The sequence below is a fragment of the Choristoneura fumiferana genome, chromosome Z, assembly GCF_025370935.1.
Source record: "Choristoneura fumiferana chromosome Z, NRCan_CFum_1, whole genome shotgun sequence".
Lineage (NCBI taxonomy): Eukaryota > Metazoa > Arthropoda > Insecta > Lepidoptera > Tortricidae > Choristoneura > Choristoneura fumiferana.
The window spans coordinates 4126321-4138904 of record NC_133472.1 but is presented as its reverse complement, the minus strand read 5'-3'; the positions used below and the strand labels follow the sequence as shown (position 1 = coordinate 4138904).

The following is a 12584-nucleotide window of genomic DNA, read 5'->3' as shown; positions in this document are numbered from 1 at the left end:
CGAGCTAAAACATGATTCATAAACGTCTGTTTGCGCTAATCAGTCGATCAAGGCTCTGCTAAAGTTAGCGGACCGTAGACCCTCCTTTATCTCCCTGCTAAGTCAAAATGGCCGCCACAAGTTTGAACAGCTGACTTTGACAAGAGCAAAAAACCATACCGAAGATATTTTTAGTGAAGGGTGAAGTTACGCAAAGATTAAAAAAAAAAAAGGAAAAATATTTTCAGGAATTTGTATTTAAAATCCTCTAAATTAGCACAATAAATTAACAATAAATATGAAAAAAAAATATTAGGATGATTAACATAATTATGGCTTTTGCACAACATAAACATGCGGATCGGAAATGGCGGGAAAACAAACTTCTCTCGCTTTTTATTTTTTTTCCTGCTAATTTGCTGTCACTGCTGTCAACTTTTTTTTTTAATTATCGATTAGGCCATTTTTTTGTCTTTGATTTGTCAAGGTGGCCAACATAACGCGTCTAATCAGTCTATCAGCGGCTCAACAACTAGCAGACTGCTAGCAAGCGTTTATGAATCATACTTCTTGACAACCGTCTAACAAGCTTAATCAGTCTGCTAAGTAACAGACCGATCAACCTCAATTAAGGATTTTTTATGAATAAGGCTGTAAATGTATAAGGGCCTACTACGCTAGCAGGCGCGGGTACAGGTTAAGTCCGTCTTAGCGCTGCTCATACTGATTAAACAAAGTTTTATTTAGTTTCACCTGTCCCGTTGTCTGTGTATCTGTCTGTAATCAAATCTTGCAAGTTAAATTCGACCAATGTCCAGTAGTTGGATTGACTTGAAATTTGGTATACTTATGTAAATTGCGTGACAATACAATAATCTGGTAGTGACATCCTGGTAGTCCGGCCAGGATCGTCTCCACAGGATAGAACTCTTCAACGGTTAATTAATGGAATCGACTTGAAATTTGGTATGTAAATGTAGTTTGAGTGACAATACAAGTACAGTCAACAAAAAGTACAGACAGCAAAAAAAGCTTGTATTGAAAATATATTTTTTACCAAAAACTTTTCAATAGGCGTCAACTCGCTCCACGCAAACCTCGTCAGCTAGCGTAGCGTAGCTGCTTTCATCGATAGAACTCCAAAACATGCGCCTGGCACTAAACAATCTCTATGCATATAATATGGGATGGTACGTGAGTACCAATGCACCATAGGTCTATGTGTGAGCTACACTTCGTCTCCACTCATTGTGAAGAGCGGCTTGTTCCTAGAAATGAATCCAGATGACACCCCACAGTGGTAAGAACTACGAGTATGACCAATGAAGTAACTTTTTTTTAGGCAGAAAGGCAGAAAATTGTACTTAGCCTAGCCCTCTTTTTGTACCTAATTATCTACCGGACTGAATCGAGGATATCAACAAATGTAATTTAGACCAGGCGATTTAAAACTTTCAGTGAAGATCAGCGAGAGCGAGCAGAAGTCCAATGCATTTATGGAGTTCGCCGCCGCCCTGAAGCCATACGGGCCCTGGAGTTATCTCGTGGTGGGAATGCTGGTCTGCGCCACCATACTCATGTTCTGTTTGGCTTGGGGTAAGCAGTTTCGATATATATTTGGTTAGATCAGGGAATCCCAAAGTGGTCGATATCGACCCCTGGGGTAGAAATCGGTTTCCCAGGGGTCGATACACAAACACTGGTTTTGTGGGTTAATGAGGTCTAAAAATCGACCCCTATTAATTAACACGAGTTCCTATTTGAAACTTACAAGATCCTGTTTAAGTTGTGTACCCATAGTTAGGGAAAATTAAATGCTGTCCTGTAAAATTGCTATAAGTAACAATTATTTTTTAATATCGCCGAACAATAGAAAACAGCAGCGACATTGCTCGTATAGCAATGGAAATAATGTTATTTAACTTATGTAGTTCAACACCACACCCAAAGAACTCTGTAATACTTGACAAAACTCAATGTAGAACTGAACTCCATTTTATTGAATTTGATCTTACCAAAATGAAATTAATCAATTAAACTGATAGTTATTAACTTCATATCTGACGGATAAATGTGACGCCGTCTCTGTTTGTTTTGTTTGAATAGACAGAGACGGTATCACATTATCCGTCAAATAAAATTAATCAATGGTAATATAAAAGAGAAATACACGAAAAAAAAACTTTATTTTTCAGAATGCTGCTGCAAACGTTCCAAACCATCAGACACGCCGATAAACATCCCAGCCTCGTGCATAGACCTGTCCCCAACAGTGACCGTCACAGGCGCATCACAGCATCTCTTCAGCAATACTCCTACCGCTTCCCCTCCAGAGTACGAAGCACCACCTTCGTACTCCTCGCTATTCCCTCGTGCGTACAAATGCGAAGAGCCAGTACCACAGTGCTCCTCCCAACCAGACTAGGTTTTTCTAATTTTACCACATCTCAAACCTTAACACTGAATACGCCGACTTTTGGAGGCATGTGGACACTGCAGTTAAAAGCTCAAAGTATAAGACTAAGTGGACTAACATTGCTCTAAGTACTTTCAACTGCCAATTTACTATAAATGGTTATTGTAGAAGTGAATTCTTTAGTTGGTTTGAGATGAGGTATAGGTTATAGCGGAGATTTTGGGGCTTTTTAGATTGGGAAAATAAGCAAGTTAAGACCTATTCTGTATCCCTGAGCTTGGGATGTTAAATCCCATTTAAAAATGAATCCACATCAAACATACGGGTCTTTAGTGGGATTTAGCATTAGAACTATTTGAATCTCTTATTTTGCCTTGCCGCGTAAGCTAATAGCATGGATTTCTCAACTCAGGTTCTGGATACGCCATTGGTTTACTAAGCACTGTTATTAGAGGCCATATTGTCTCGCACGCTGAAGTAAGCTATTGCATTGACCATCTCTTTATTTATACCCTCGGCTGACACCGCGTGAGCGTGACAGAAAGAAGGGAGAAAACGATTGTAATTCCAAATGTGTAAGACAATAAGGCCTCAGCTTCACTGAAGTAGCCCTAGAGAAGTGACATTTAAGTTTTTTTAGATCTACTTTGTACTGTTTAAAAAAATGTTATACAGTCACGAAAAAAATACATAAGGTGCTTTGGGGTAATTCCACGTGGATTTTTGATGAGTTGACATGACGTTTGTAATTTCGTTAATTACTCCGAGTTGGTACATTATATTTAAAGTCTTAGGATATTTCTGTCGTTTCCACTAATCGATCTTATATACTGTATAAAAAAGTTTCTAAAATATGATCGATTTATGGAAATATTGGTATTCAAAAACTAGTTACTTATTTTTTTTGCACAGGGGCTATTTCGGAATATAGCGGGGTTATTCTGCGTGTTATTGAAAGGTGGACTTTATTATAATTTGGCTCAAGGTTCATATTTCTTTTTAGGCTGAAATTACCCCATTCATTTTTATTTTTTATTTCGTTAGTAATATCCATAGTTACAGATTTTTTAAATCTCTGTATTCCGAAATAACCCACAAACGCAATGTGGTTCTCAAAATTTTCCGCAAAGGAATATTAAATCTACATACATTATAGAACAAAGCTGGACAGATTGTTATGATCTTCGATGTGTGGATTGTAAAGTTTGTCTCCGCCCCGAATATCAGAATAGGGGGAGAGGAGCGAAGCCGCGGGTATATACTAGTAAGTATATAAAACAATTAGAAATGCCATGTCACTTTTATATTTTGAACTAGCTTTTACCCGCGGCTACGCTCGCGTGAACCATAAACATTTTAATGAAGCAAGCAATCAAGCAAGCATGCTAGCAAGCATTTAAACAATCATTTAAGCTAGCTTGCAAGCAAGTATGCAAGCAAGCAAGCATGCAAGCAAACATTTAAGCAAGCTTGCAAGTGAGCATGCTTCGCTCGCGTGAACCATAATCATTCAAAGAAGAAAGTATGCAAGCAACTAAATAAACTTCATGCTACATCGTTTTGATAGCCGAAGTATCAGGTACGCTACCCTGTTCGACACACTGGAGATCTCTTTAATGTTGTTAGAGAGGGATCTATTAACAAGGAACCCTACGCCACCCTGTGATGTTTGATCATCCTCGCGGAAGTACAGAAGGTGGCCCGAGTCTAAGATGATGGTGCCTCTCCTCTCTATGTATTTCACTTAACTCCTGAATATGCCACCTTATGTTCTCCAGCTCCACTTCCAACTGCGCTAGAAGAGTCCTAAAGTCCGTCCGTTCTACGTAGCCAGGGTCAGTTTACTTAGGTAGCCTTGGATCGCCCGGGATTCTTAGCATCCTCTGCCCCACCGTTACCATGAATTCTAATGGCAAGGAATAGCGGGGCGACCGGGAACTGGGGACCATCTCTTTGCCGTGCGCTTCATTCTAGTAGGGGTTTGCCCATAATCCCCACACTGGGCATGCGAGTTGGCGATCGTAGGGCACAGTTTATTGCACGCGCGATGCTGCAGCCCATCAGGGGCCCGGGGACTTAACTGTGCCGATTTTGGCTGCGCTATGCCGCAATCAGCCAGCTGCCAGAGCTCAGTCTGTTAGACGGCAGGGTGCACCACGGGCAGGTAAGGTTGGCTTGGGGTCCATAGATGGAGGTTGGCCCCCTTACACACAAATAAAAAATTAAAATCTTGAAAAGTTGAAAGTTTGAATACCTCAGACAATTACCATACTAAAGTAAGCTGGGGTTATTTCAGGAACCACTTCACTGGAATAACCCCTAATTGGGTAATTTGGGAAAAAAATTTAAACTATAGCTTGGCCTTTAGACAGACACACTCATTCGCAAAAAACGATTATTTAGTCATAACATTAATAGTTCAATCTTTAACTTATCAGGTTTTAGAGTTACTCAGGTTGGGGATATTTCGTATTTAACTGTTATTAGAGGCCATATTGTCTCGCACGCTGAAGTAAGCTATTGCATTGACCATCTCTTTATGTCAGCGCCTCGCATCCGCGTGAGCGTGACAGAAAGAAGGGAGAAAACGATTGTGATTCCAAATGTGTAAGACAATAAGGCCTCAGCTTCACTGAAGTAGCCCTAGAGAAGTGACACGTAGCCCTAGAGAAGTGACATTTAAGTTTTTTAGATCTACTTTGTACTGTTTAAAAAATGTTATACAGTCACGAAAAAAATACATAATAATTACTGCAAAAAGCTCAAGATTTCCAGCATGTGATGATTATTCGGTTAGATATTGTTTCTTAAATACCTATGCCAAAGGTTGTATAAAAACAACTCTTGATAGTCTTTGGGCACGCGTTGGTTATCATGTGAACGTTGGTAAACAATTGTATATTCTCCTCAAATCGATATCAAATGCGCTAGTACTTAGACAATAGCTGCTCGTCATTAATCTGGGATTTTGAACTCGCTTAAATTTTAAAGCAATAAGAATATTCAAAAACTATGCTTTTACTGAAGTACAAGATCGAATCGAATTTGATCTAGCTAAATGCATTTGATAAACTAAAGGTAAAATATTTAAGTGAGAATAGACCTCATTTTTACAAACGTTTAATTGATAACGAACGTGAAAATAAAATTGTAAATATTAGAAGATTAGGGATAGAATACAATATTTAACTACTTATTTTGTGGGACCAAAACTGTTTGATTCATTGTAAACCGAATTAGGACTCATCTGATTACCTGATTACGATGTTAAAACTCAGTATTAAGAATGTAAATAAATAATATAAATAGTGCAGCTAAGGCAGTACCGCCTATTTAAAATTAGGGTGACACTCATTCACGGCCCAGATAATACCGACATGGAAATACCGACCCTGTTTTTGTGTACTCGGCCATAGAAACTCACATGAGCTTTTATGGGCGTGTACACGAAAAACAATGTCGGTATTATCCGGGCTGGGAAAGAGTGTCACACTAAAATTATGCTTCGGCTATCTTCGTGTTTCCGAGTGACATTTGAAATTGCAGAAGTTGACAAAACAGCGTCATTTTTCGAGATTTCGGTAAACGGAGTTGGGGAAGTTATACTGTAAAGTCGGGGTACTCTGACCCAATAGAGGGTAATTTTGGCCCATTAAAGCCACATATGCCAGGGCTTAATAAAGCATAAAAACGTGGGCGGTTAGCTAAAACCAACCATATGGCAATGAGACTTAATTTCAACGCAATAGTAAAACATGAAACGAGTTAACCCAATGGCCAAAGTTACCCTTCTGGGCCATACTGCCCCGAATTTACCGTCGTTACAAAAAAATCTCCTGATGAGGTGATCAGATAAGAAAACGTGTATCTTGTAGATAGACTAACAGGCTGATTTTTTGTGCCTTAGATTACTAATACGTGTGTAACTAGCATTAAAAGTTCAATAGTCTTTGGTTGTAAACAAAATTGTAACCAATTATTGACGCCGGAAGAAATGTATTGTTTTATTAAAACAAATTGAGGATGTTCTTGAACCGAACTTTAGGTTTTTTATTTTCAAAGATAAACCTTTGTTTTTGGTGACACAACCTTTGCCTAATTTTAGATTAAAAATTTGTTTACAACGACAAGTAAGACTAAAACGAATTTGGACCTACTACATTTGACTCAAAACTGGTATACGACTAATGATAAAATACGTAAAATGCTTGATCCTTGACAGACAAGTATAGTAAAGTTAGTTAGTAGACATTAGATACCGACAGATGCTCAAAAAAAAAACCTCAAATTACGAAAGGTTCAAAAATGCAAAGGACGGTTTAATTAGCAACAGAGTAACATCAGCTTCATCTATTCTAACTTAGCTTGGTAAAAACGAGGTAGAAGTAGTAAGATATGTTTCGCCATTCGTAGGTAGTCTCCATTTTTTGTTTGACTATTTTTAGGCTCGCAATGAAATCTGGAGACAGCCGTGAATTTATTTACTTAAATTTTCATCATCCTATCACTATGATGCCTTTGGGCCGGTACATACTCGAACGGACAGCATTTGAACTGCAACCCAGCTGCAAAACGGCAGTTTGGGTTCAGTTTTGATGCAGTTGGCTGCAGTCCGCATGCAGTTGCCGTGCAGTTCTGTCAACCGCACACCGTTCGCAAGCCGGCTGCACGGTCGTAATGCAGTCGTATTGCAGTTGGAACGACTGCGTTGTAACTGCAATGTTTGCAGTTCTATTGCAGTTTTATTGCAGTTTCTTTGAAAATGCTCGGTTATTATTATTATCGACCATGTTTAATCTGACAATAACCAGAAAACCTAGACCCAAATGTGGATAAAGACTAACAGATGACATAAGACAACAAAATCTGGATTACTTTTTCTTGACGTTCTTTAAATTAGATAGAAAAATAGTTAAAAATTAAACGGCTGAATTTTATCTACTCACAATTGTATTGAGAATGGTTAGTGACGACTCGGAGTTAACGATAATTTGACATTCGACTTGATAACTCAAACATTTATGATAATTACCTACATGAGGGTTCGAATTGTTAGGTCGTTAAATACAGGTTGTACTTTAACCGTACTATAATAAATGTTACCATTTGGCAGAGAATGGCGAGATCTGAGGGGCCACTATGAAATATCGAATGTAGTAGCCTCCCCGCTGTTCCGAAGTACCTAACTATTATATTATCTGTGGTCTAGCCATTTAATTTTTAGCTATAAAACTTCATGTCTCAAGTTATTTTTCAAAGAATAGCCAGAAAATACTGGCACATAACCCCACATGATCTGAATAAGTTCTGACTAGTCTTCATAATAGAATATCTTAGTATTTTTAATTTAGCTTAAGGTGTTATGGATGTTTTTATGTCTCATTATAATCATCAAATGGCCGTCAGCCGTCATGCATGATTATATTACTGCCACAAATACCAATAAAAATGTAATTTTTATGGACACTGATGCGGTAATTTGACATGCGGTCACCGCGAAGCGTAAAGAACATGATTAGTAGGCCGTATTCGGCGAGCGACAGCTGCAATGGCCTTAATATGGCCGGACGTAAATGTGAAGACGAAGACAACGTTCGTTGGACGAAGCAGTTCGAAACAAGTTCGTTGAACGAAGTAATGTAATGAGGGCTATCGTTTTTTGTCTCACTAGATGGCGCACTGTTGCGTGAGGTTTTTAAGTGTGGCTTTCAGAGTCTGTTATTACGGGCGTTAAAACAAAATTTAGATTAAAATCATATTTAAAACACCTTAAAACCGTACCATAAAAATATCCAGCAACCACAGTGTTGCTTAGTCCCGTTTTGTTCGGAAAAAAAGGGAGGACAAAAGTTTCCAAAAGACAAAACTGTCTCAAAACACAGACATTCATTGCCCCGTAACGCATAATTGCTATAATTAATTTCAGGTAATGCAAAATATTTACAAAAAAAACTAATTATAAATAAACCCGCGTAGCTCACCCAAAAACTATGAGATTTGACATTTCGGAGACCTCACGCTACACTAGCGCCTCTAGCGGCGAATTCATTCGCGATAGCCCTCATTGCCGCAGGCTCGCAATCAGATTTAAGCATCACTAAAGCCCAACACACACAGACGACGGGTGCGGATCGTATTTAGGTAAAACGCCCGTCGCGCGGGACCGCACACGTCCCGCACTCATCGTCTGTGTGTGCTGGGCTTGACTCTTTCTACCGCCTTACACTGCTGGACAGATGGATCTTAATTCGGGCTATATCCACATGTTCGCATTGCGGGGAATACTGGGATTTTCTTCCTACTGATGGTTTCTGTAACACTGGTTGGCGGCGTTGGCGCTAGGACGTGGGGTCCGTTTGAGAACTTTGACATTTGCGTCACGTTTGTGATTGGCTGACGTCAAACGAACCTCTCGGTATTATCGCCATCTAGCGATATTTCGCCTCTCATGAAGCTCCATTATGGACAGATAGGGAAAAAATCCCGTCCGCACTGACTGAAAATCGAAGTTTGTATCGTACCATCCCTCTCACCCTCGTAAGTGTCAGAGGGACGAAATGACACGAACTTCGATTTTCGAATTTCGTAGTAGCCCCGCTGGTAACTAACTGTTCGCACCCGTGACATAAGAATTGTCTACTGAAAATGTATTCCTTTGGAAAGGCTCTAGAGTAGCGCCTCGGTTGTCAAAAATGTGCCTCCCTTTCTGACACACCTATTTCGAATGAGAAGTTTTGACCGACGAGAACGAGCGAGACGACAAATGGTCTTTAGTAGTAGTCTGGATTAAGAATGAGTGAACGATATATACACACAGAATTTTGGTAATCGGTTTTTTTATGTTTTGTTTTATAAGACCGATTATTTTCACCGATATGTAACGCTGACTATTGTAAAAAGTGATAATTAGTTAAGTTATTATGTATTACACGAAACGAATGATTAATACAATATATTTATTTTGATATCACTGTTTTACTTCGCTTTTTTGAAAGGGCATGCCGGGCATGGGCAGGCATGTAATATTTTTCTAAGGATTTCGTATTTTAAACGGATCTTCCAAGTTTATTTTATAGCTTAGGCTGCTATTTACTCTTAAACTACTAATAATTTTCAAGCAAACTTAACCGTTATAGCTTTCCTTGTAAGTTTGATATACTTACTACTATCCTGAATTTTTTAAATTTTTTCCACCCACCGGCTTAGATTTTAGAGGGCTGACACGCTCGATTTTCAAGCAAATTTGCACTAAAAAGTTGAATATTTCGCAAAAAAATCACTGAATCGAAAAATCATCTTAGCAAATCCCTAATGGTTTAAAAAGATAATGGTATTTTGATGAAAGTTCACGAGAAAAGGGTATTTGGTATAAGTGCATTCATGAACCTCCAAAATATTGATTTCAAAATATTAGTTTAAGTAGGATTAACATTGTAACAGCACACAGACTGCGAACCGGACATGTTCCTCTTAATAAGTTTTTACATCTGATGAAAAAAAGTGATTCACCAAATTGTGAATTATGCGGTACGACAGAAGATGTCCAACATTTATTGGTGGAATGTGTTCGGAATCGTGCTGCGAGGGAGGCGTTGGTTGCAGCAGCCAACCTGAGCAAGTATGACAGGGTATGTTTGTAGGTATTTTAGCTCAGCCGGCCTCAGACATGGCGTTAATGCTTTTCAGGTTGGCTGATGTGACAAGGAATTAGTTATTATCAATTGTGAGATGTAATTTTTTTTTTTCTGGTTAGTTAATGTTTTGCCCTATGGGCTAATGCAACTCCAACGATACCCCACATTATAGGGTTGGAAGAGAAAAAAAAAACACTCCCATTTTACGTCTATGGCAAAGATATTGTCTCGCCTTCCTCTTTGGTCTATGGGAGGGAGGTACCCTAAAAATTTTTTTTTGAATATTTTATTGTACCATTTTGTCGGCATATTTTACATATAAGTACATCCGTGCAAAATTACAGCTTTCTAACATTGATAGTTCCTGAGCAAAGCTGCGGACGGACGGACGGACAGACATGGCGAAACTATAAGGGTTCCGTTTTTGCCATTTTGGCTCCGGAACCCTAAAGACATAGTTTTTTTTCTATATTTTCGCATCACATAGTTTTCACAAAGGACAAAGGGCCTCGCAGACCTGCCGGCCTGAGCCTCGCAATGGTTAAGGCCGCCGCTGCTCACGATATCTTGAGTCAATGAGAGTTCGAACATAGAAATTTAACCACATCGAGGGGAGCATGTTAAGCTCAGATTAGGTTATTTTTTATGTGCCATAAAGAATCGCTTGTCGTGGCGTACGTGAAATCATTATAAGACTGCGCTCCGGTATGAAAGAATCCCCAAGACCCCTAACTTTAAAAAAAAACAGGACGGAATGGCTTGAGAAAAAGATAATATTATAGCAGTTTGTCTTACCGTTGAGACGACTTGACAGCAATGCTACAGGGTAAAATTAAGGTAAAACATAAACATTATAAAAGTTGACCATAAGTCGAATCGGCTCAAGAAAGACTTCTGTGCAGTGTTTATTTGGAATTGAATTCTAAATGAGTATATAAATGGTTCCAAAAAAACACTGCACATTTGTGCTTGTTGGTTTGTTAATAAAACCGTAACTATATTATGAGAGATTTTTTAAAATATTTCGAACGTGGCTGCATGGGTTAGATTCCTTTGCTTTTCTCAGAGAAATCCAGAACATGGACGTGTGGCTGTGTTATTATGTCATTTCCTTGGTGACCTGTCGTTTTGCCGAGTTTCATTACGTAGATTTTCGTTTCGCAGACAACTGTTGGCAGATTTTTCTTTTGGCCGAGCAACGTTTGGTATAATTTCGTTACGCCTATTATTCGTTTCGCCGAGTAGTCGGTAGGAAGAATAGCGATAAGCAGATTTACGTTTAGTAGATTGTTTGTTTCGTAATTGTTTCAGTTAACCGAACAACTGTTCGTCGAGACACGATAAGCAGAGTTATCACATGGCATTCATATTGTTAAGTAGATTTAATGTTCAGTCGATTTTTGTTTCGTAATCTGCGTAGATAAAATCAGCCAATTTTATCTGAGTTGACTATATAAATATACTAGCTTTTATCAAAATGAAGTTAGGTGTGACGACGAGCGTTAGCGAGGAGGAGTGTTAGGTAGAATTGCGACCAACAACGCACGAGCCGAGCGAGCGAAGCGAGCGTGCCGCGGTAGCGGCCGGCGAAGTGCCAGAACCGAACTGCTAGCATCGCGACTTGGTTTGTTTAAACTCCAATGTAAAATAAATACAAATGATGGTCAAAAATACGTTTATTACTTGCGTTATACGTTTGAAACTTGTGAGGGTACATGAAAAAATCATAAAGAATGCGCGGTTAGCACGGCGTGTAAAAATGCCAATAAGGCCATAGTGTAATCCACACATATTCACGGTATTGAATGCCAGTCCCCATGCGAAACGAAAAGATGCGAAAAGTTGATATGCGCACTGAATAATAGTTCAGCCGTTACAAAAGCGAAAGGTTGTTCGACCAAATGTGCAAAATGTATAGTGATTAATAGGCTAAACGAATTTCTGTAAATAGTTGTACGGCTTACTGACTCATATGCCAAGTAAATAGTCTGCTAAAGGTTGAGTTACGAAATGTTAGTCTGCGAAACAATACATCTGCGTACAAATTCATCGGCGTACCGTTACTCGGCGAAACGTTGTCTGCCAATCAATAATCTGCCTAAAAATAGTCGGCGAATCATTAGGTAACCCATTTCCTTGCCTATCCCAAGGGAGGAATGGAAAAAAAAACATTTTCGCGGTCAAACAAGACGTCAGTCGAATTTAAGGCGCGGCCACATGCAAATCGCTTGATGCTCGTTTCCAATGGCAAATGTGGTCACGTGACATATAGCGATAAGGCTGAAAATGTTGAGCTTTATCGTTGGAAAAAAAACCTCTTTAATTTCGGCTAAAACACTGTTTTTTTTTTTTTCATTCACCAATTTCTGCCACGACTGCCACTAAATGACCAATGCTGAAAGCAGCCATTTTGTCGCTACTGCTTGACGCGGCGACTTGACGCTACTTTTTTCAATGGCGGGAAATTGAAAATGGGGTTACGTGACCAGACTTATCGCTGCAAGCGAGCGACGAGCGACTGCATGTGGCCGCACCTAGTAGCTATAATGGTATGC

General features: G+C 39.2%; 2 protein-coding genes across 2 annotated transcripts in view; both read left to right on the top strand.

Moving 5' to 3' along the window:
• The window catches only part of LOC141436444 (uncharacterized), a 168553-nt gene that overhangs the window by 20928 nt on the left and 135041 nt on the right, over positions 1–12584 (top strand). The window lies entirely within an intron of this gene.
• LOC141438192 (uncharacterized) lies at positions 1409–3895 on the top strand. Its single transcript, XM_074101989.1, has 2 exons — positions 1409–1575; positions 2175–3895. The coding sequence occupies exons 1-2, from the start codon at positions 1476–1478 to the stop codon at positions 2402–2404; spliced, it is 330 nt and encodes a 109-aa protein (XP_073958090.1). The 5' UTR covers positions 1409–1475; the 3' UTR covers positions 2405–3895.

Coding starts and splice junctions, on each gene's coding strand:
- LOC141438192 (XM_074101989.1), top strand. CDS start 1,476: ATGGAGTTCGCCGCCGCCCTGAAGCCATACGGGCCCTGGAGTTATCTC. Junction 1,576..2,174: donor CATGTTCTGTTTGGCTTGGG/GTAAGCAGTTTC, acceptor TTTATTTTTCAG/AATGCTGCTGCAAACGTTCC.